Source organism: Nanorana parkeri, unplaced genomic scaffold (genome assembly GCF_000935625.1).
Source record: "Nanorana parkeri isolate BGI_ZX_2015 unplaced genomic scaffold, ASM93562v1 scaffold12, whole genome shotgun sequence".
Lineage (NCBI taxonomy): Eukaryota > Metazoa > Chordata > Amphibia > Anura > Dicroglossidae > Nanorana > Nanorana parkeri.
The window spans coordinates 1269050-1293613 of NW_017306280.1; the positions used below are offsets into that span (position 1 = coordinate 1269050).

A 24564-nucleotide genomic window follows, 5' to 3' on the forward strand; every position below is an offset into this window, starting at 1 on the left:
CAATCTTCCATTATTGATCTGCCAGAAAACTGATGGCCATATACCTATTGGTTTTAATTGTTGACACCCTCGGGCTGGAAGAGGAAAAAGGGGGCGTCATCAATTAAAACCGATCGGTATATGGCCACCGGATGTCTGGCAGATCAATAGTTATATTGGCACTTGCAGCAGATTTAAAGGGACCCTGTATAGGAGACACAATACTTACCTCTCCTGCCTTCCACTATCCCCCCTAAAGTCTGATGGCCATGACACGTCTGGGAGCGTCAATCTCCGTTATTCCCCGCAGAGTTCGCTGGTTCTTCCTGCTGGCCCATTAACCCCCTATATCCCAGAACACTCATCATCCTGTCCCTGTAGTAGTACAATGTTCTGTTCTACAAGCTGCAGCCAGAACAGCAGAGGATCTGCCAGGACACATGAGCCGCCTTGTATTATCCTCGGGTCTATTTGTCTGCAGTGACTGGGACATTGGGGAATTTTCAATGTGATATTATCTTGGCGCTGGGCTGTCTCAGCTGTATGCGTGTTGTATTTTCAGCAGCTTTAGCCTGCCCTGGGGAGACGCGCCAGACCACAAAAAGCCATATTTAAATGCTTGTCTCATCAGATGTTACAATAGGCGGCTGGGTGAGGTCCGGGGTCAGGCCCGGGATGGCATTTTGGGAACTCTGGCAGATGCCAGGACTGTTTGGGAGTTGTTAGGGATACATATACTTATTTATAGAGGAATATTTTGTCTGGGGCGGGATCACTGCGCTGTAACCTCAATAGGAATTGGATATACATGCAGGGGAATTGATCAAATTCTGGAGCATCTGCTTAGGGCAACCAATCAGCTTCTCTCTTCAATGAGCTGGACAGGTAGCTGAGGAGAGCATCAGAAGTCGCTAATTTGTTCCTGGCACGTTGTAGAACCGTGTATAATAGGAAGCTGGCATGGCGGTACTGGGTATGACTAATATACACTGCAGAACACATACTGCACTCCTCACTTCTTAGAGCTCTCCTACATACCACAGGCCTATCATTACCTTCTATGTCATTAGGTTTCCAGTATACCAAAATCCACAACTTTTATCTTCATTGTAGATACAGTATAGAAGGATAAACAGCCCCCTAAGGCAGGGGTTGCCAAACTACGGCCCTCCAGTTGTGGGGTGGAACTACAAATCCAATGAGGCATTGCAAGATTCTCACAGCCACAGACATGACTCCTGGAGAGAGATGCATCATGGGATTTGTAGTTTCACCACAGCTGGAGGGCTGGAGTTTGGCTACCCCTGCCCTAAGGGTTTTTTTCACACTGGTGTCCCTTTTGGGAGATTTCCCTTCACTTCCTGTCCTGTACACACAACAGGAAGTGAGATGAAGTCTCTCCAAAGTGAGAACTATTTCCTCTAGAATAAGTCTTCCTATTGGAAGATATGCACTTTATTCCTGTTCTGGTGACAGTTCTATCAATTTTGGTGACAATTGTCACTGAGACAAGAGTGGATTTCCCCAGCAATTAAAACCTGACCGGGGTACTCACCCCTCACTATTCTATCCAAATCCAAAATGTTTGGGCTTTAGATACACTTTTAGGCTTGACAAAATCTGCCGCCACAGGAGAGATATACTTTTCTTTAAAGCTGAACTCTGGCCTTCCCTTCGGTCTTGAACAATTGTACCGATTTCTCTCCTGGACTGAAATTTCTTACTCGGATTTCACTGCACACTGTGAACTTCTTACAATGTGTATCAGAAGCTGCAGTACATCAGACAGAGCCTGCCTAATTTGCTGGCTGGAGGATGTCCAGCATCATCTAGCACTTTCCTCCCCAGACTGACTGTCCCCTGCCCGTCGCATTCAATAATTGGATTTCAGTTCTTTCAGTCATGGAGGCTCAGCATCACCCCTAGACTAGTCTACATGAAAATTCAGCCTGCCAAGGAATGCCTACTCCTCCAAAGGAATGCCTACCCCTCCAGGCTGACACCTGCCCCTCAAGGCATTGTAGTAGTTGCATAACTCCAGTCCAGTGCTTGCATCACAGCTGCAGGCTCTTGAGATGAGTACTAAGGCAGGGTGCTGTGATGTTTTCAGGAAGCTATGTACAGCACCCGACTGACTCCTCCCACCAGCCAGGATCTGCCTGCATTGCGGAGAGACACATAGAGGGGAGTTTAGCAAAACTGGAGCAGACACAATCTGGAGCAGCTGTGCATGGCGACCAATCAGCAAACCTTTTATTTTCAAATCTTAACTGAGCAAAATGAAGAGAGAAGCTGAAAGAGACCCAGTGATGATGTCACTGGGTATAAAATAAGGTATGTATGTACAACAAAAGTTTTATTTACAAATGTCATTAGCATGTTGATGGGGGAATCGGCAACAGCAAAATCTCAGCAGATTCATCTTCAGCTTTCACACTTTCCATGAGCCTCAGCATCTAATAAAGTCCAGCTCCACCCAAAAGAGAGATCTAGGAATCCATCATGTGACTAAATGTGCCAATAACAACTAATAAATAAAACAAGAATGACAGTTGTGGGCGGAGCTTGTTTTTTTTAGCCCATGTGATATGGATTTGGATTTCACTTTGAGATCTCAAATAACTTCATCTGCACCGTCTATTTAAGAACCTCGAACGCATTGTTACGAAGGATGCCTGAACGCACAGAACTCGATAAAGTCACCAAGTCCCACCGGCTAGTGCGGATTCCAGACAACAGATGCGTCACCCTGGATGACGTCAAACGTAAGAAACATTTCCACGTCTACTATTTGCAGGCCGGTAGTAGGCCGCGGTGTCTGGCCTACACCACGATTTGATGTGACTTTCACATTTTACTGGTTTGCTGTTACATATTTCCATTCTGATATTCCATTTTCAGATTGGTAACTTTATGTTGAGGGTTCCGTGTCAAGAACCCAGCAGAAGGGTTTCAGCGCCAATAACAATTGTGACAAAACCGGTACCTCTGTATCCCCCTGGTTACCAACCTCCACTAAGCCTTACGCTGGACATACATGCATAGATTGTATTCATTCAGTGCTGAAGGACAGACCTCCCTCGCTGGACTATTGTATTCTGACAGCTGGTGTCCACCACTGATTGGCTGCAGTTACTGTTCAGCTGACAGTTTTCCACCCGGCTTCTTCAGCCAAGTCAAGCCGGTTGGTGCCGGCAGGGCCACCCGTAGCTCTCAATGTATCCGATTTATCAGGAGGCTCCATCAGATACATAGAACACTGGTTGGCCAACATGTGGCAAGAATCCTCCTGCAATTGGGATCACAGGTGGTCGTGAACAGCTTTGGATAGGAAGCCTGTACAAAGTAATGACAGGCTGACAGACACCGCAACTGTCCACCATTGCTGGCATGTACCCGCACATCCAACAGATACCTGCAGCTAGGGGCAGATGGCTGACTCTGGAGGCAGACATATCACTCCCATAGCTGGTCATCTTAGCCTTGGCAAAGGTAACTGCTGGATGTGCACATACATGCCAACAATGGTGGACAGCTGCGGCTAGGGGCAGATGGCTGACTCTGGAGGCAGACATATCACTCCCAGGGCTGGTCATCTTAGCCTTGGCAAAGGTAACCGATGGATACATGCGGATACATGCCAACAATGGCGGACAGCTGCAGCTAGGGGCATATAGAAAATGTTTGCTATGTGCCCTTGCGTTGAGCCTGTGATGATCTATGCAAATCAACGAAGCTCAAAGGACATGGTGTGACTGAGTCCTAACACATTTTGGGATTCCTGCCGCAAGAACCTACAGATTCCTGCAGCAGGAATCCCAGGCGTCCCGTTCAGATGCAGCCGCTGTACACATTGAAGTTAATGACAGGGTGACAGCGGCCACATCTGTAAGCCCCCACTGCTTTGCTTGCTAGCTGATGTAAAGTAACGCAGTATTTCAAGTTATGGAGAGCATGTCACGCACTATCCTTCTTTTATCCATTAAGATTGTTCAGGTGTTTTGAGAGCCAGTGGGGCCGACTAGCAAGATACTGAAGCTTGGCCCAGTGGGAGATTCCTCCACCCACACAGTTTAGCGTAGATGGAGGAGTCTGTTGCACTTTTTCCATCTGACCATAGAAAATCTGCAGATAATCTATAGGTGTATGGTCAGCTTTAGACATACACACTTTGGAGGTGGAAGGGAGTCCTCAGCCGTGTGTAAGCTCCAACTAGGAGCAACTCAGCTTACATAGGGTTTGACCTCCTCGCTCCCAGATCAGCAGTATTGTAAAGGGAAGAAAAGTATGTTCAGGTGCAGGAACCAGCTATGAAGTGAACCGGTTGCTTTTTGCACTGCCTTTTTAACAAGCCCTTATATGTATTACATTCAATTCAGTGGTGTAATTCATTTCCTTCCATTCCAGGTGTGGCTTTGAACATGCTGGAGGAGCAAGAAAGAATGTGCATAGCTTCATTTTCAGTGGCAGCAGGGTAAGCTCACAACATGCAGCTCATTCTGGTTGTACCTATACATACCCTTCATGGTGGTTATAAGTGTGAGAGATCTGCTTATACTCCTATTAGTTGCTGCATTCTCTCCCTGACTCAGCTATGAACAGATGCCGTGTACTTTTTAGAGAGACGGTAATTCCCATCCCTGTAGGTAAACTTGGCAGAGCTGACCAAGCATAATAAGCAAAGATTTGTCACCAGGTTGGAAGATCTCTGTATGACCAATTACACCTGTTTCAGATCTTCACCTTTCTTTTTGAGGTCTTGTAAGATCTCTACACCCCCCATATGCTGCATCCATCGGTTCACAAAATCTTTAAATTATGCCCAATAATTAAATTTGATTTAATTATTATGAAATTATTAGCAATCTGGGCCACAGCGTCTCAGGTTGCTAGGAGCAACCTGTGACTCTCTGTCCGGCTTCCCGCCCAGCTCACTGATGTCATGGGTTGCCAGGGAGCTGAGTGGGACACTCTTGCAGGCGTTCCACCAAGCTCCTGGCAACCAATGATGTCAGTGAGCTGGGCAGGACCAGACAGAGAGCAGGGGACAGCACAGTTCTATGTCCGTCTAACACAGCCCCCCCATCCCACTGCAGAGCGCCTCCCCCCAGCACTATCAGGACCACCCAGCAGACTCCCCGCAGCATCCACTGCCCCCCCCCAGCACTATCAGCAGCCCCCACTGCCACTCGTCAGCACTATCAGCAGCACCCACCGCCACCCCCCAGCACTATCCGTAGCACCCACTGCCCCCCCCAGCACTATCAGCAGCCCCCACTGCCACTCGTCAGCACTATCAGCAGCACCCACCGCCACCCCCCAGCACTATCCGTAGCACCCACTGCCCCCCCCAGCACTATCAGCAGCCCCCACTGCCACTCGTCAGCACTATCAGCAGCACCCACCGCCACCCCCCAGCACTATCCGTAGCACCCACTGCCCCCCCCAGCACTATCAGCAGCCCCCACTGCCACTCGTCAGCACTATCAGCAGCACCCACCGCCACCCCCCAGCACTATCCGTAGCACCCACTGCCCCCCCCAGCACTATCAGCAGCCCCCACTGCCACTCGTCAGCACTATCAGCAGCACCCACCGCCACCCCCCAGCACTATCCGTAGCACCCACTGCCCCCCCCAGCACTATCAGCAGCCCCCACTGCCACTCGTCAGCACTATCAGCAGCACCCACCGCCACCCCCCAGCACTATCCGTAGCACCCACTGCCCCCCCCAGCACTATCAGCAGCCCCCACTGCCACTCGTCAGCACTATCAGCAGCACCCACCGCCACCCCCCAGCACTATCCGTAGCACCCACTGCCCCCCCCAGCACTATCAGCAGCCCCCACTGCCACTCGTCAGCACTATCAGCAGCACCCACCGCCACCCCCCAGCACTATCCGTAGCACCCACTGCCCCCCCCAGCACTATCAGCAGCCCCCACTGCCACTCGTCAGCACTATCAGCAGCACCCACCGCCACCCCCCAGCACTATCCGTAGCACCCACTGCCCCCCCCAGCACTATCAGCAGCCCCCACTGCCACTCGTCAGCACTATCAGCAGCACCCACCGCCACCCCCCAGCACTATCCGTAGCACCCACTGCCCCCCCCAGCACTATCAGCAGCCCCCACTGCCACTCGTCAGCACTATCAGCAGCACCCACCGCCACCCCCCAGCACTATCCGTAGCACCCACTGCCCCCCCCAGCACTATCAGCAGCCCCCACTGCCACTCGTCAGCACTATCAGCAGCACCCACCGCCACCCCCCAGCACTATCCGTAGCACCCACTGCCCCCCCCAGCACTATCAGCAGCCCCCACTGCCACTCGTCAGCACTATCAGCAGCACCCACCGCCACCCCCCAGCACTATCCGTAGCACCCACTGCCCCCCCCAGCACTATCAGCAGCCCCCACTGCCACTCGTCAGCACTATCAGCAGCACCCACCGCCACCCCCCAGCACTATCCGTAGCACCCACTGCCCCCCCCAGCACTATCAGCAGCCCCCACTGCCACTCGTCAGCACTATCAGCAGCACCCACCGCCACCCCCCAGCACTATCAGCAGCATTCCAGACAAAATAAGAAATGCAGAATTTTTCTGGTCTGGTCTGGTCTGGAACGGACTGTGCTGGTGTGAACAGAGGCCAGAAATAGCATAGGGATACATTAGGATGTATTTTGGGTCAGGAAACAATCTGGTCTGGTCTGGTCTGTAGATGATCTGGCTGTGGTGTGAATGGGCACTATGTGATGAAGGGGTCTGTAGAGTGCAGTGGGGGACCATAAATCCGATGCGCCCAAAGATTTTGGATTCCGAAGAGTCTTCAGGCAGCAGTTTCTCTTTCTTACAACAGAGATTGGGAACAAGGTCAGCAGGAGTATCAACTATCATCTTTAGAGGCATGTGTTTATTTCATTGATTTATTTTAGCGAAAGAGGCACTTCATTCGATTCTCTCCCATGGTGGGATCATTTCTACTGCCTACAGATAACTAACATGTTCTTTGTTTATTTAGAAACCACCTTCTGAATGATTTCCTCATGGCTCTGCTGAATTACTTGTCCTGCTTTCTGGAGAAACATTCTGCCAAAAATCCAAAATCTTTGATGCCGTAAGTTCTGTTTTCTTTCCACAATGGAATCATTTAGATTTGGATCTGATAGAAAATTCCGTGCAGAGCTTATCAGTGGTAGTACCAAGCCCCTACATGAATCTACATTGAGTACCTGCCTGTATACCTCTTTATTACCAGGTCATTTGGCTACACCAGGCAGCCATAGCAGTAACGGCTGGTTACCAAATGTTATTGTGGCATTACATTGTTTTATTTAACCAAATTATGGTTTTATTTTGTCTTTTGTGACAATTATGTTATTCTCTATTCTGTAAAATGGTTACAATGATGTTATATTGTCTTCACATGCCAAATCAGTCGCTGACCATTTCTATTCTTTCCTCTCAACCCTACATTGACTCAAGGTATATCTGGACTGTTAAATGAAGTGTGGCGCTTCAGTTCTCAATCCTTCAATTGAGAATATGGCATTATTCTGTATTTTGTCAAATGTTTCCATTGGTAATATGGTGTTATTCTGATTGCATGTGTCAGAAACGTGTATAGAAACATAACCTCTTGGTACATAGTGGTGGCCTGAGTGTTGTCATCTGCCTCATCATTAACCAAGGATCTCGATCTCGGGGTATCCATTTTCTTTGGATGATTTCCTGCAGAGAAAATATAAAAAAGTTAAAATAAGAACTAGCCTAGGCATCCCCGCAATAGCAAATTGAGCTGCCAATTCACCTTCACCATCACCTCCTATCAAAATTACATTTTGATAGAAGGGGCATGAAGTTTGGCCCCCAATCATGTGATCAGCTATAACATGGTGAACGCATGGCTTTGTTTCTTTTAATGTCACTTTGCTGCAACGAAACTACGTCCACAAACGAAAATGCGTACAGACAACCGCTAAATTTTGTTTTTGGAAATTCGAATTCGCACCCTGTGATCTTGCTACCTTATCCCTGGCTGCGCTCTATTAAATGTCACTTTGCTGCAACGAAACTACGTCCACAAACGAAAATGCGTACAGACAACCGCTAAATTTTGTTTTTGGAAATTCGAATTCGCACCCTGTGATCTTGCTACCTTATCCCTGGCTGCGCTCTATTCCCACCCTGTGATCTTGCTACCTTATCCCTGGCTGCGCTCTATTCCCACCCTGTGATCTTGCTACCTTATCCCTGGCTGCGCTCTATTCCCACCCTGTGATCTTGCTACCTTATCCCTGGCTATGCCTTATTGCTACCCTGTGATTTGCTACCTTTTTTCATGGCTGTACTCCATTGCCACCCTGTACCTTTGCTACCTTATCTCTGACTATGCCTTTTTGCTACCCTGTGATCTTGCTACCTTATCCCTGGCTGTGCCCTATTGCCGCTGTGTGATCTTCCAGGCTGCTCTCGATATTTTAGCATTCTTCTGAGTATCTGGCCTCATTCAAAACAAGGACTGCAAAGTCAGCATGGACCGACCCTACAACACACATTGGAAGGAGCAAACCATTTCTAAGCCCAAGTTTGTATGGGATCATAGAGCTCACTCATAGCACTTTTCCTAGGTTAGGTCTTTGGCACAAGCTCCATCTTATACTTTCACAGTAATCTGTGACACAGCATTCAAAATACTTAGTTTATGTGAAACTGACCTTCACTCTTTTTTCCAGGAGAATGATTATCCTAGAGAAGAAGGAAGGGGCTGACCTGAAAATGAGAACAGACATTGCTCTGAAGCACTTTGCCCACATGTATTGTATGCTTGTTCTTGGAGAAGGAATAAGTGATCAGCATCACCTTGGCTGTGGGAAGTAAGTCACCTTTGTCTTTATATTTATACGCCAGTATCTTTATTTTTACTATTAATTTAAAAAACGGTTAAAACACAATTGACCCTTCAGGTCAAATCAGCTAAATACATCCCAGGGGAATCAAACAAAAGGTGTGCAAAGTCGTATATGACATTTTCTTTTGAAAGCAGCCATAGCCAGAGTAGAAAAGCCTATCCTCTGCCAGAAGCTGAAGTGAAGGCAAAGCAGTGGTCTCTCAGCAGAGGTCTGACAACCCCCTACTGAATCAGACCTATAGCACTGCAATCAGCGAACCTCATGATCCTTGCTGATTGGAGAGCTCTGGCTCTGACTCAGCTGGGTGTGTGTCAGTCCTCAACAGAGAGACCACTGCTTCTCCACACAGAGCAAGGGCACAGTATGCTGGCAGGAGACAAGCTTATCTACTGAGCCTTTGACTGATTTTTAAAGAACACAAACTTTAAGACTCTGCACACCTTTTGTTTTGATGCCCCTGAAATGTATTTAGCTGATTCAAACTGAAGGTCTAATGATGCCATAAACTGATTGTTTGTCCAGCTGCTGATTTCTCTTTTACTCAGATTAGACTGTGTCAAGTCCCCTGTAAAGGCGGCCATACACTATGCAAACTTTGGCTGGTTCTTGATGAACCGGCCAATATTCACACAGTGGGTGCCGCTGTTTGCATCCTTTCGGCCGGCATCCCTCGATCAGATGATCGAAGGAGCTGGTTGGAAAATCTTCGAACGATTGAACAATGAGCTGCCGACTCTGTTCTGGTATTTTGACAATAGCTGGCGGCTGTCCTCAGAATACAATGAAGTCAGCGGGAAATTCTCGATCAGCAATTGTAAGTGTTGATGGAGGAATCTGTTATATTTTCTTCCTTCAGCCCTCAGATTGAACGAAGAAAACATTACAGTGTATGGTCAACCTAAGTCATCCATTGACACTTGTTTCCATGGTCTAGTTTAAAATTTCCTAGTTTGTTGTGACTGGCCATCTTGGCTGACAGAAACCTAAAAAAGCCAATCATAAATCAAGGAGAGCCAGGCAAAGCACAGGTTCACTTTAAACCTGGCATGAGCAAAACACAGATGCTGCCACTCCTTCTAATTGTTAGTTTCCTGGCACTCAAGCTGGCTTTCAAGCTGCTCCACTTCAATTATTGGAGTCAATGACCTGGAACAAAGTATACAAATATCAAGTCATGACTTTTCTCCAACTCTCATGATCTGCAGATCAGCAATTCAAAATAACAAAGCCATTGGGCCACCATGACAGCCAGGTGACTAGCATCCTCAAAAGGAAGTTGGCAGTGGCAGTTCCTCATATTTCTTTCATCACAGGCTTGCTTTAGGCTTTGCCAACCACCTGCGTTCCATTTTGTGCATCCTATCCAGTATATAATCCATTGACTCAGTCTCATCATGCAATGTTCAGCCTTGGCAGAGCCCATCGCAGGTTGCTTTGCTTAGATGCTCATCGCTCAACAGTGTTTATTAACTATTTACATACTTGTCCTGCGGCCAACGAGGAGCATTTCAGGACAAGCGCCTGCTACTTTCTTTGTTCCCTGCTGAAAAGAGGCTTATTTAACTTGTCCCCACACCAGCAGGAACCTTCTCCAAAACCAGTTCCAGTCGGTTCACTTTTAAAAAGATCAGTTGGGTCTTTCGGTGAATAGATTTTACTCAGCACTTTAGGCAGACAAGTCCTAACAAAATACATTTTATAGGTATGTTACGTTGCTGAGCTGCTGTACTGTTTGCTTGCTTAGAAATTAAATATTTAGATATACAACCATCCCCTAAGGGTTGACAATGTACAATCATGAAGTACGAACAAATGCCAACAGCACATAAAGCCGTATGTAGCTTAATACACACAATTCTAGTATATCCAAAAGTTTCCTTCTACAGCTTTTTTATTTGTTTCTTTTATTAAAGCCCAGCTAAAGTCACATCTTTTTGTTTTATAGTCCTTTACGGCCATATGTTATGATTTTTAACTGATTCTTACTTGATTCTGCCTTATAATGTCCCTTTTTGTTGATGGAAATGCACTTCTCACCCTCCCACTCCAGTGCTCTATGGTGGAGTACATAAGTAACAACACACCTCTTATCTCAAGCATCCTCACAAGGAATAGTACCGAGGAAGAGAGGCACGTCTGACCAGGTCTGCTAGATTACAGAATGCACGAGGAAGTGTGGCCAAGCTCTGGTGACTTTTAGGGCTCAGGCACAGTAGTTCATGACCATATAACGTAAAATATGGCCGTATTTTCTCTGCTGGGAGTGGCAGATACAGCATACAGTGTGGTTATATCTCCTTCGCACACAATACAGATGATCCCCTTTTAGTTGGGTGCTGCAACAACTGGTGGATGGTGCCAGATTGTATTAATAAAGGACATGTCTGCACACCTTTAGCTTCACAATCTTGTATTTATTGATGTTCTTGCAGCATACATAACACTTTGCCTGATGAAGGGGAGCCTGCATGGTTCCGAAAAGCTGCAATCGTTCTCTATGCTGCAAGAGCATCAATAAAGATGAAATTCTGAAGCTAAAGGTGTGCGCACAACAAATCCTTTATTAATACGACATGGCGCCATCCACCAGTTGTTCCAGCATCCAGCTCAAAGGGGTACATTGGTATGGTGTGCAATGGAGATATCACCACACTGTAACATATTCTTTATAAATAGGTGCAGCATACAGCTACCACCGGTCATCTGTACAAATCGATGGCTGACGGCCACATGCATTTATAGTGTATGCATATATACGTGAATTCGAGTGGCTACATGTATACAGGGCCATATGCACCTCCCAAATGCAGACTGTCAGCGATGGGGAAGGCATATACAGCCCTGTATGTATGTAGCTGCTCAGATTTGTGTATAAATAACAGTGGCTGTACGCTGCACCTGTCACTCCCGGCATAGAAAATACAGTTGTATTGCACACTATACAGACATTTACTGCTGTGCGCATGAGCCCTTAGGCTGCGTAGTCGACTATATTTAGACACACTGTGCATCTGAGACAAAATGAAAAATGCAATTAAGACTATAAAAACTGGTTGTCAGTACAGTGTCTATACAATTAAATATGTATTTCTGAGACATCAGATGAGCTGATATGAAAACACCGCAATGCACGGTATTGTGGTACAGCATGTTGTAGAACACGGCGGCCGTGAAGTTAGTTTGCGTGATTTAAATGAATGGCAACACCATGCACATTGCGTACGGTAACATACACTGGGTGCGCCATGCGATAGTGTGTTTGAATTGCACAGTATCGTGCGATTAACGCAATGCTATGATGTGAATGGGACCTGCAATCTGTTTATCCTGAAAGATGAAAGTTGTAATTAGGCTTGTCATGAGTGTACTCTGAATGCTGATGGGTAGGAAAGGGAGGCAGTTAAATGGCTTACATGATGTAGGAAGATCAGAGTCCAGTGTGGTTTGCCTATTAGCAAACAGGACAGGAGGCGGGGCAGTGGCACAAAGCCATCACAATTGCATCCTTTGACACATGGGGTCACCCTTTTTATTCTGCGCAGCAAATGAGGAGGATCATGAAGCATAAGCTGTACATTACTTTACAAATACTTGATATGTTTAAGCAGGTAAAGCTTTTACTATATACAGTACTGTATATGTCTCACAACTGTATATTTGGCTGTTTGGCTGTGGTTGCCACTTATAGGTCACAAAACAGAAATTGTGAAAGTAATAAAAAATACAAGTCAATTCAAGAAGAACTGAAGCCCAAACTTGTATCTTATGTTTGGATAATCCCTGTCAGATTTTTTTTGCCATCTGTCCGGTTGGAGAGATTTCCCTTAATTTCCTGTCTGATAGCCACAACAGGAAGTGAGAGGAAATCCCTGGTGGTCAGCAGGGTCACCAGAACTAATGTCCCCATTGGAATATTTCCCATCTATGAAGACAAACCAAAATATGATATTGTCTTTCACTTTCAGTGATAACGGTCACCAGGACAAATTGGGTGAATCTCTCTAACGGGGAGAACGTGGCTTCTGTTGCACTTTACTGATCTTTCAGGCCAGTATAAGTAGCTCACGGGATGATTGTTGCTTTATACGAATATTACACACTCCAACACTGTCTTTATTTCAAGTATCCCAGAAATGTTTCAATCGTGAGAGAATGTATTAAAATCTATTTTACATAAACAAAGTTTAATTTATCTTTAATGACCATCCAAAACTAACTTTGAATTGGTGAAGTGGTAAATGTTACTATATTTGTTCCATATATATCCATTTATTAACTTATTGTAAGAAAAGATGTAACTAGGATGAAAAGCATGAAATGTATTCGTTATTTTTATCTTGTATTTGTTTTATTTGAATGTGTCACTCTCTGAAAATAAAATCTCATCTTATATTTTTATTTGATATCGTTATCACAGTAGCAGAGCATCATCGACCCAGCAGGATCGCATATTTTATGAGGTAACAGAACATGATGAAGGGCCTGTTCACACATAATGCAGCGACCTGCATTGTACTGCACTGGATCAATGAATGTCACTGCAAGGAGTCACAGAAAACAAATGTGTGATTTGGTGCCTTAAAAACCCTTTTTTCCATTTTTGTACATACTTACGAATTTAGGTTGTGACACCATTGGACAGAGGTATCACCAATGACCCTGACCTGTTCCCAGAAGCTTCTCAGTTTCTGTCTGAACTCCTCCATACAAGTTGGAACCCCCCTCTTTCCCACTCGGAACCCTGACTTGTACCCCCCCGAATCACCATACTCCTCCTAACCCTGGCTTGGCTGTTTTTGTCTGTCCCCAATATGAACCTTGACCTAATTAACCTTTTTTCCCATTCCCCTCTCTGCTCTGACCAGTCTCTGTACACTGACCTTACTTCCCTTCCATACCCCTCTGTACACTGACCTTCCCCTCCATACCCCTATGTACACTGACCTTCCCCTCCATACCCCTATGTACACTGACCTTCCTCTCCATACCCCTCTCTACACTGACCTTCCCCTCTATACCCCTCTGCACACTGACCTGCCCTCGCCTTCATACCCCTAAGTACACTGACCTGCCTTCCCCTCCATACCCCTCTGTACCCTTACGTTTCTTTTCCTTCATACCCCTCTGTACCTTAGTTACATAGTTATATGAAATATAATAGAGATATGAAAAAAAAAAAAGCCTAAACAGAACACTATGCCCACAATTAGCCACTGTTGATCCAGAGGAAGGCAAAATAACCCCATAAAGAATGGTTCAATTTGCTCCAACAGGGGGAAAAAACTTCCTTCCTGATCCCATAAGGCAATCGGATATTCCCTGGATCAACAATAGGAGATGAGTTTAACACGGAGGGGTACTATGAACTCTGTCCTGTATATTCTCCCCCAAAAATTGTCATGCGGCACTAGAGTGTTCGGGTTTTGCTTGAAGAAAAGGTGGAAACACTAACTATGACGTAACCAAAATGTAAAAGCGATTACAAAAAATTGAACTGCAGCTTTATTCTGTACAATCTTATCAATAAAATGAAGCAACAGTTATGTTTGGGCTCACCACTCCCTAGTCCCAAGAGCAGTCACACCTTCTCTACTCCTTAATGGTCCAACCTACAGTAGACACCCCTATTCAGCTCACCAGGGCTTTTGGTGATGGAAATGGAGCACAGAATTGCCATTTTCTTCCATTTTCCTGACATAACCTTTTTCCATATCAGCTTCTAGCAGGAAAAGATAAATGTTTCCATGAGTGCCATAAGCATGTTATTACACCCAGGTTGGCGGTGTCCCAATGTGCAAATTATTAATTTGGTTATAAACAAAGCTTTGATGGTTTTTGGCTCACTCCGTGTTCTGTTCTGCTTCCTCTACTATTGTTCTGTTTATGTCAGCTTTTGTATGTCAGTCTGCATGCCTAAACCGTTGTTAAAGGATTAAAGGGACAGTATTACAACAAAACATTTCAGTACAACGCCTAAGATATACACTATGATAACATTGCAAAATACCTTTATATTTTCCCAGGTGGGAAGAGTTAAAGGAAGAGAGGTAGAATTCATATATTGCAGTAGGACAGTGTCGGGCACCCGATTGCAAATGCGGGAATTTGGTAATGGTTTCCTGGCAGAATGAAAGGGAGGAACTGGTTAATATAACAGACCATGTAAGATAATTCTTCCCTTAGAGCACCTATAGACATGACCATGATTTGATATCTGTGTGTGACCCACCCGAGCCAGCTGCCCTCCTGCAGGTATGGGGAACAGAAGGTCTTCTCATCATGCATGTCCTGACACCAAACTGCATGATCTTGGTGTAAGCAACAATCTGGGAGGGAAAAATGATGGGTGTTTAGCAGGATGCACCGATACCATTTTTTCTAGGCTGATACTGATACTTTTCCTGAAGTACTTGCCGATACCTTTTTGTTTCGTGTAATGTGACAGTTTTTCTAAAACAATACAGACTAATGATTTGAGGACAGCAGTAGAGTGTCAGGGCCCAGTCGCAGATGCGACCGCTGAGACCCTGGTAGTTCTGCCACTGACTCCAAGCTGTAGATGCACTATCACCAACTAGAGAGGACTAAAAATCCCAGCAATACATTATACATCAATGCAGAATAAGACCATCAGCTATAGAGGACTACAAATCCCAGCAATACATTATATAGGAATGCAGAATAATATGAAGCCAGATACTCTGTGTTGCTTACCAGAGCTGTTCAGGGTCTCAGGAGGCTGTACGGGGTCTAATCAGGGCTCTGCAGTCTCACTAGGGCTGTGCGGTCGCACCAGGGCTGTGTGTTGCGTCTCACCAGGGCTGTGTGCTGCGTCTCACCAGGGCTGTGTGCGGCATTCCACAATGGCTGTGTGCGGCATCCCACAAGGGCTGTGTGCGGTATCCCACAAGGGCTGTGTGCGGCATCCCACAAGGGCTGTGTGCGGCATCCCACAAGGGCTGTGTGCGGCATCCCACAAGGGCTGTGTGCGGCATCCCACAAGCGATGTGTGCGGCATCCCACAAGAGCTGTGTGCGGCATCCCACAAGGGCTGTGTACGGCATCTCACAAGAGCTGTGTGCGGCATCTCACAAGGGCTGTGTGCGGCATCTCACAAGGGCTGTGTGCGGCATCTCACAAGGGCTGTGTGCGGCATCTCACAAGGGCTGTGTGCGCCATCTCACAAGGGCTGTGTGCGCCATCTCACAAGGGCTGTGTGCGCCATCTCACAAGGGCTTTGTGCGGCATCTCACAAGGGCTGTGTGCGCCATCTCACAAGTGCTGTGTACGGCCGGTGTGGGCGGCGGGAAGGAGGAGGAGTAGATGTGCAGCCAGCGATCTAAACAGCCACTGCAAGGTCCCCACAAGGCTGCCGCGAGGTCCCCAGCAAGTGCGGGACGTTACAGCAGCCAAATGTATTACAAAATGTAAAGCGCTGGTATCTGTAGAATCGTCAATAAATGCAGAGACTGTCTTCTCCGTGAGCCAAGATAACTGGAAGCTCTCATAAATAAAGCATATGTCCCAAATTTGAGTAAAGAAGAAGCTACTAGGTTGAGTATAATGCTTATGTAATGACATCACTTGTAGGCTTTGGGAAGCAGACAAGATAATTCTTGATCATTAGGTGAATCTCACTATGACCGATATATAAAAATATACAATACCTGACAGTGATTTATTTCTTTGCAGAGTCTGTACAACTACTCAATGAAGGTCGCTTGGGTAGTTTTCCGCCACAAGGAGCTGACTTTAATACAGGAAGAGGTTGGCAGGCTTCTGCGTTCCAACACATTTAATCCTGCCCTGAGGAAGAGAGATGCCCCTTCGGAGCCAGGCAAAAGCTTGTCTGGGGAGAAGACATTTAGGAAGGCGGCTACATATGCAAAAAACAGGTAAAATGTACAATGATACTGCGGAATTGTGTGTACAATCTCCTGCACTGCTATGTGTTTGGAATAGAAACACCAACCTGTCAATGTCAGTTTCAGCCATGGGGGGGAGGGGGGGCATTTTGCAGTTCTTAGACAAGATAATTCTTGATCATTAGGTGAATCTCACTATGACCGATATATAAAAATATACAATACCTGACAGTGATTTATTTCTTTGCAGAGTCTGTACAACTACTCAATGAAGGTCGCTTGGGTAGTTTTCCGCCACAAGGAGCTGACTTTAATACAGGAAGAGGTTGGCAGGCTTCTGCGTTCCAACACATTTAATCCTGCCCTGAGGAAGAGAGATGCCCCTTCGGAGCCAGGCAAAAGCTTGTCTGGGGAGAAGACATTTAGGAAGGCGGCTACATATGCAAAAAACAGGTAAAATGTACAATGATACTGCGGAATTGTGTGTACAATCTCCTGCACTGCTATGTGTTTGGAATAGAAACACCAACCTGTCAATGTCAGTTTCAGCCATGGGGGGGAGGGGGGGCATTTTGCAGTTCTTAGAAAACTCAGGGCTGATAGCATTGTTTGAGATTTCAGCCAGTATTGTCAGGTCACTACAGGAAGTTATGAGCTCACTAGATTTCTGGCAGGATCAATAGGTATTTTTTTGCGTTATCAAACAGCTATTATAAACACTTTCAATTGTATATTTAAGAGACATAAAGGGAGTAAATAAGAAAGGTTCATTGTTGGATCTCACCAGGGCTGCTTTGGGTCTCACCAGGGCTGCTTGTGGGTGCGGGGCTATACAGGGCTCTGCAGGTGGGTGCCGGGCTCTCCAGGGCTGAATGTGTGGGTGCTGGGCTCGTGCTGGGTTCCAGGGCTGTATTTGAGGCATGGGGCTGTCCACTGCTGTGCCTGTCTCTGCGGGTGCCGGGAAGGAGGAGATGTGGGGCCAGACCGGCACTGTCAAAGACAGCTACAGCGAGGTCACCCTGCAGGCTGTCTGAGGTCCCTAGAAAGCACGGGACCTCATGCAGCCGAACTTGTTTAAAAATGGAAAGGGCCAGATACAAGTACTCGTGAAAATGCCCAGCATCGGCCCCGATACTGATACTAGTATCGGTATCAAGACATCCCTAGTTCATTGTTAGGGTTTACATACCCTTTAACTCATGCACGAGAAGGGCCTCCTTCCATGTATGCCAGCAGCCATTTTGGAAAAACAGAATCCTGAATAGATGCAGGTTCTTGTCAAATGTGGTACCCTGGCCATCTTAAGCTGGTCACACACTGCTCAGAGTCCTGCTGACTTGAGCAGTGTGTGGCCCTATCGGCACCCCCTGTTCAATAGAAGTGACTTTTGTGGGCTGAAAATTCTCAACAGAACAGTGACTGCATGGCAATCAGATGCAGATTCAGGTATTACAATAGCCCGGGAGATTCCCCCATCCATGCTGTTTAGCGTGGCTTGGGAAATCGAGTTTTTTTGGATAGTTTCTGGACAAGACTGTACCCAATTAGCCAGTAAAACTGGTGTAGACAATTGGTTCATGTGGGAAATTATAATGGTCCAAGTAAAGGTGGCCATACACTTTATGGCCGCAATGCTGAACGGGCAGTGTGCGCGTGCGCACACCGGCCTGTTCGGCATTTGTCTCCCGAGCACCGTTCAAACCAGCCTAAAATGGTACGATTTTCGGCTGGTTTTCTAGCATGCTCCTTAGACAAAAGACGTGCGACCGTACAGTAGAAACGGTCGCACGTCTTCGTTCACACTGCTCGATTCTCGTACGAATCGAGCAGTGTATGGGCACCTTTATGCTCAGACATTGCAGAGGTGTAAGCGGTGCTCCATCACCAAGATTGGGAAACACTGTTCTAATAAAACAAATATCAACCATCCAACTTTTTATACTCATTCTGTACTAACCATCTTTGTTATTGTGCAACACAAGGATTCAAGCCAAGCGGCCTGCTATTCATGATATCGTCACACAGCGTTCTCCAGCTCTCACTTCCCTCATCCCATCTCCCAAAGAGAAAGCTCAATATTTATTCCAGCAACACCAGCTTCACCCAAAAGGCAATGCTGAGACCATCGACGTCACCAACTGGCTGGAATCCTCTACCGCCATCAGCACAACACGGTGAGTGCTATTGTATTGCAGCCTCTCCCTGAATACACTGGACCGGCTCCAAACCAACTCACACAAAGCACAATCAGTTCCAAAATTATTTATTTTGCCACACCCAGCTTCTTTTAAGTCTTTCTACACATAATTTTTTTCAATCATTTTGGCAGATCTGTTTTCTACAACTTTTCTGATTTCCCACAATTCTACCAAATAAAATTAAAAATCCAAAGAATATTCTACAAGCCTGTACTGTACTAGGGTTTCAGTCTGCTGGGTGAAGACGTAATTTTGGGATATGATTGTTTAAAGCGACCAGCAACACTCAAATTAAGATCTCTGTTTTCTTGAAAGGCTTCAACAAAGCTGCTCAAAGCTTGTCAAAAGCGTTACAAAATGTGCTGTACATGCTGCTCGTATATAAGCTGCAGACAGGTGAACGCGGCCTTTCTTTAATAGGGATGAGCAGGGGCGTCCTGAGGCCTGGTGGCACATGGAGCAGATACCTGGTGACACCCTGACGCGACGTCATCGCACATGTGCGTGATGTCACCACATGCATGCGCGATGACATCATCGTGCATGCACGGCCATCTTATTGATACCTGCCGGCGGCCATCTCGGTGATGGACGCTGGCAGAGAGAGGAGGGGACGTGCACCCGGCAGGATAAGGTATGCCGCCGGGTCCCCTCCTCTCTCCTGAAACTGTCGGGCTCTCGGGCCCATGAACGAGTGTCCGACTTTTCAGAGGGGGTGACACCAAAATGACTGTCAGTTAATTTGGTGTCAACCCTCCAATGGTGTCACCCAGATGCTGGTCCCACCCCCCACACCTCCCTTGTGACGCCACTGGAGATAAGCTCAGGTTTGGACCGAACCGAGCTCCTGCAATCCTAAAAGGAAACTTCTTTCCGCTGCCATCCAATCAGCTGTGGCCGGGGAATTCCCTGCACGCAGCTGCACTTGAGAAAAGGGGTGGGATGCAGTGACATAATTGACCTTATATGGCTACATGGCTATATTAGGTAAATGTTATTTGCTTAATAAGGCCATGTAGCCCTGTAAGGTAAATTATGTCAGCACAAGCATCCCACCCCCTTGTCTATGATCAGCAGTGGGCAGCGAATGCCCCTAGCTGCAGCTGAATGGGTGGGAGGGCCATGTAACTCGCGTGTTCAGAGGACCTCAGGTTCAGACCAGGCAATGTTCAAACTTGAGCTCATCCCTATTATTTACAAGGCATTTCAGATGGAAATGGTTATTTTAAAGGGCCAGTGACCCTAAAATAGGCAAATAATAATAATGATTTTATTTCTGTAAATTATTTATTTTCCAAGACACAAAACACTCCTGTTATAGAGTAAGAACATAATCTTTAATTCAATATTTAAGATTCAGCATAGTGATTACTTCCACCACTAAAACATTATCTAAGTGCAAATATAAATCATTGTTGAAGTAAAAAAGCCGTTTATAATAAATGTAACCGGAGTTTTCATTCTACCTGTATCTCTAAAGCGGATCTAATGAACGCGTTCTGAGACTCGGACATCTTAAAGGAGAACTATGAGGTGAGTGCTTTCACTCACCTCATAGTTCTAGCCGACCTGTGACACTGAGACTGTCACAGGTCGGCTCAGTAGATCGGGGAGACTGGCGCTGACTGGCGGATCGGACGAGGGAGGGGGCGGGTACAGCTCTAGATAGGCAGAGCCAGCTGTCACTCACGCAGCTGGGCAGATCCAGACATAATTGTCGGGATCTGCTTCAGCTGCGGCGACTCAGTATACTGCGAGCAGTAGCTTGCGGTATACTGAGCTTAGGGTGACGGGAGGACGCTAGTTTGTGTCCTCCCGTTACCCTAAGGAGAACTATGGGGAAAAACCCTAACCCCATAGTTCTCCTTTAATAACTATATAGTGGAGGCACATTTTATAATGCAAGGTAAACGGAGATGATTACCTATAGAGCTGGGGCACGGAGGTTGGCTGATGAACATCTCATAGGAAAATCGCTTTAGGCCTTATGCACATGGACGCTTGAGAATCATTCACGTTTTATTCGTGTGTATTGCCCCACCCTGGAAGCCACAGGTGCTGCATAGAGCCGTCCATAGACATCAGTGGCTGTATGGTGGGTATGAGCCGGTACTTTTGTAAACTCTTGCATGCTTACGAATGTATACCGATTGCAGACAGTCTGTGTTCAGGGCATACATTCATACACGTGTACAGGTTTTCAAGTACCGTACCAATTTATACCCATCTTACAGCCTATGGGCAGCTGTATGCAACACCTATGGCTTCCCAGTCAGGAAAATACACCCAAATTTTTGCATGAACGGCCCCCGTGCGGCCATATGCATGAGGCCTTATATTGCAGCTGCATTCATTTTCTTTTTTTAATGCTTTTTTCTTATTTTTTACCTGCTGCTGCTGCCAGTACATCCCTAGTTTTAGCATAGCTGCAGCATTTTCTGGGTAGTATCAATAACTTATTATTTTTACTTGTTCCCTGCTCTTTAATACATTCTTTTTCTATACCCCAACCTTAATTTGTATGCTGGCACTTTAACAGGGAAATATTTGCTGATAAGCACAAACATGTTGAAATATGTTCTGGAAGTCAGGTCTCGGGGTGATTTGTGAGCTTGTCGGAAACATGATGTGACAAGATATTGTCTCAGCTCACATCACCTGTTGTATCTTTTCAAACAGGATCGGGATACTGGGAGAACCGCTGAAAATGTTCAACCGTCACAGCCTACTGCCTATAGGAGCTGAGGAAGAGGAAGAGCAAGAGATACACGAGAAGACGTCCTTCCATTCTCACGGACAGTCTGGTCATCACTCTCCCGTCCGCCCTGCCACTGGCCGTCAGAGCCTGGTCATTTCTAGAGCTACCACTGAGGCCGCGTACTCTGACACTGACTAAGAACTGCTATTGTGACCTACATAAGCATCAGCCAGGGACTAGTGATTATTACATGGTTGATGTTTACTGGACGGTTGAGTTAACACACTGGGAACATTATCACCTATTAACCAAAAAGAAACCATTACAGGATATACATATAGCCACCACACTCTATTTGTAAAGTAAATGTCCAAGTGCTCATCCACAAAAATATCCATACAAATCCAAAGCAGGTATACTTATAGAGGCATTTGGTGGAAATTGGAATTGCCCTTCAAGAGTTTACTTCTGTTTGAAGACCTCTGAGTGCCTACCGAACTTTCGCTATACTACCGCTACCGTCTGGAGCATCCAGGCAGGTTTTTCTGGACTGTGTGCTGGTACCAATTTTCTACATATATAATAATATAGATATATATATCTCAAATAAAAAAACATGAAAAAATGTCAAATAGATTTATGCAGCTGATTTCATTTTATACTTTGGTTACAGTTACTGTGTACTCTTCATATATAACTAGTGGCTGTTCAGATGTAACTATGTTTCTTCATAGTGGTAGCCAAAGGTCATGCTGTGCCTGCCACAAGATCAATGATGGGCCCTTCCAGCACTTTGCATACATGACTTCACTGCTGGCAGCAACAGGCCGTCTGTTCACTGACAACCACAAGTCTACATCTTCAGAGCCCCATCCAAGGGTAACAGCAATGAAGATCACCAGCACTCACAGGATGAAGTGAATCCTTGTGTTATTATTGAGGAATCATGTCACATATATTGCATAACCAACGTTTCGGAACCAGCAGGGTCCCTTCATCAGGGCCAACATAGTACAGTGGTACCTCGGTTCACGAACTTAATTCATTCCACGATTCTGGTCGCGAACCAAATCAAACTGTGATCAGACCGTGATCTTGACTAGAGGAAGCCACGACCATGTGTCAGAGCGGGGAAGATGGCTGTGGTTGTGTTGGTCACCCGATATGGAGTTCGTGAACAGAAGCAAAATTCTGCCAAACTTCCTGTTCGCGAATCGAATTGTTCGCGAACAGAAGCGTTCGTGAACTGAGGTACCACTGTACTTACCATGTTTATAATTATACTATTTCAAGCACAGGTCCTGACTGCTGCACGGTGTGCAGGGGACATCTTTGGTTACCCGTGAAACATAGCACAATGCATCATTGTGTGACACTGACCGTTCTACTGTGACACCTGTTGTGCCTGCTGGAGGATTGAAGGTTTTTCTGGTGCAAAAATCCTGTGTAATAAAAAAAAGTTAGGAGTTCGGTGTTCTGAATCACATAGAGCAAAGCTGGGAACCTTTTGTATGTATGTAATGGGGGGATTCTACTCTGACCACCAATGTAATGGGGGATACTCTGCACTGACCACCAATGTAAGGGGGATTTACACTGACCACCAATGTAATGGGGATAATCTCCACTGACCACCAATGTAATGGGGTCCTTACACTGACCACCACTGTAAAGGAGGCATTCACATTGACTGCCAATGCAATGGGGGCATCTCCACTGACCACCAATGTAACAGTGAATATACACTGACCACTAGTGCAATGAATGGATTTTACACTGACTGCCAATGTAACAGGAACATTTACACTGACCACCAATATAAAGGGGACATTTAAACTGACCAGCTGTGGAATGAGGTTTTCTTTACAGTGACTGCCAACGTAAAGGGGATATTTACAATGACCGCCAATATAAAGGGGACATTTACACTGAATGCCAATGTAACAGAAGCATTTATATTGACTGTCAATGTAACAGATACATTTACACTGACCACCAATGTAATTGAGACCATTACACTGACCAGCCATGAAACAATGATATTTATATTGACCCTCTGCACTCCCACCCCCTCTCTGCATCTCTCCCCTTTTCATTCTGAATCCCAGCCCCTTATTTGCCCTTGCACCCTAAACTTCCCCTTCACGCAACCTCTCTACCTCCCCAACCTTCATACTTCAAAGGTAACCCCCTCTCTACTCACCTCTGCTGCAGCACACTTACCTGGTTTGCTTTGGCAGTCAAACAAGCTTGTCCCAGTTTGGTCACATCCCCACATGGGCAAATTCAGGACAGTTAGCAAGTATGCATTCAGAAAACCCATGCAGCCCTTTGTTGAAGCAATATATACTGAGTTGGCTAGAACCAGATCTTGTGGAGGTCTATTCCATATTTTCACAACTCTTTCTGCAAATAACTCTTTCTGTATATGCAGGATTTACTTCTTATCTTCCAGGCCAGTCCCCCCTTGTCTTTTACAATGGCCTTTAGCCTACCCGGCAGGTAAATCGCTAAATACACAGTTGATATACCTATAAGGTAACTTGTTTTCACTGCAAAAGGGCTGAACAGTGAAAGGAGAAGCAGCAGACTGATGAGTCTTCTTTAGTATGAAAAATTACATGTACAATTCTTTTAAAAACAATCATTAGGATACAGAGGGTGACCTTTAGCAAGCAAATTAGTGATACAATGAATGACAAATCTGGCTGCGTCTAGTTCAGCAAAGTCTCCACGACAGGTTTACAGTCCCGTCTGTATTCCTGGGCAGCCAAGAACAACCTAAGTTCTTACATATACTGACTGAAAAAAAGAGATTTTCACTGCAAACCAGGAGTAGGCAACCTTGGCAATCAATCTATTGTGAAATTACTAATCCCAATCATACTTCTGCCTTTGGGAATCATGTCTAT

General features: G+C 45.9%; 1 protein-coding gene across 1 annotated transcript; it reads left to right on the plus strand.

Moving 5' to 3' along the window:
- Positions 1–2650: 2650 nt before the first annotated feature.
- On the plus strand, positions 2651–21914 carry PPP1R36 (protein phosphatase 1 regulatory subunit 36). Its single transcript, XM_018556061.1, has 8 exons — positions 2651–2744; positions 4387–4453; positions 7001–7096; positions 8715–8855; positions 13309–13351; positions 16584–16786; positions 18736–18930; positions 21634–21914. The coding sequence occupies exons 1-8, from the start codon at positions 2651–2653 to the stop codon at positions 21848–21850; spliced, it is 1056 nt and encodes a 351-aa protein (XP_018411563.1). The 3' UTR covers positions 21851–21914.
- The last annotated feature ends 2650 nt before the right edge of the window (positions 21915–24564 follow it).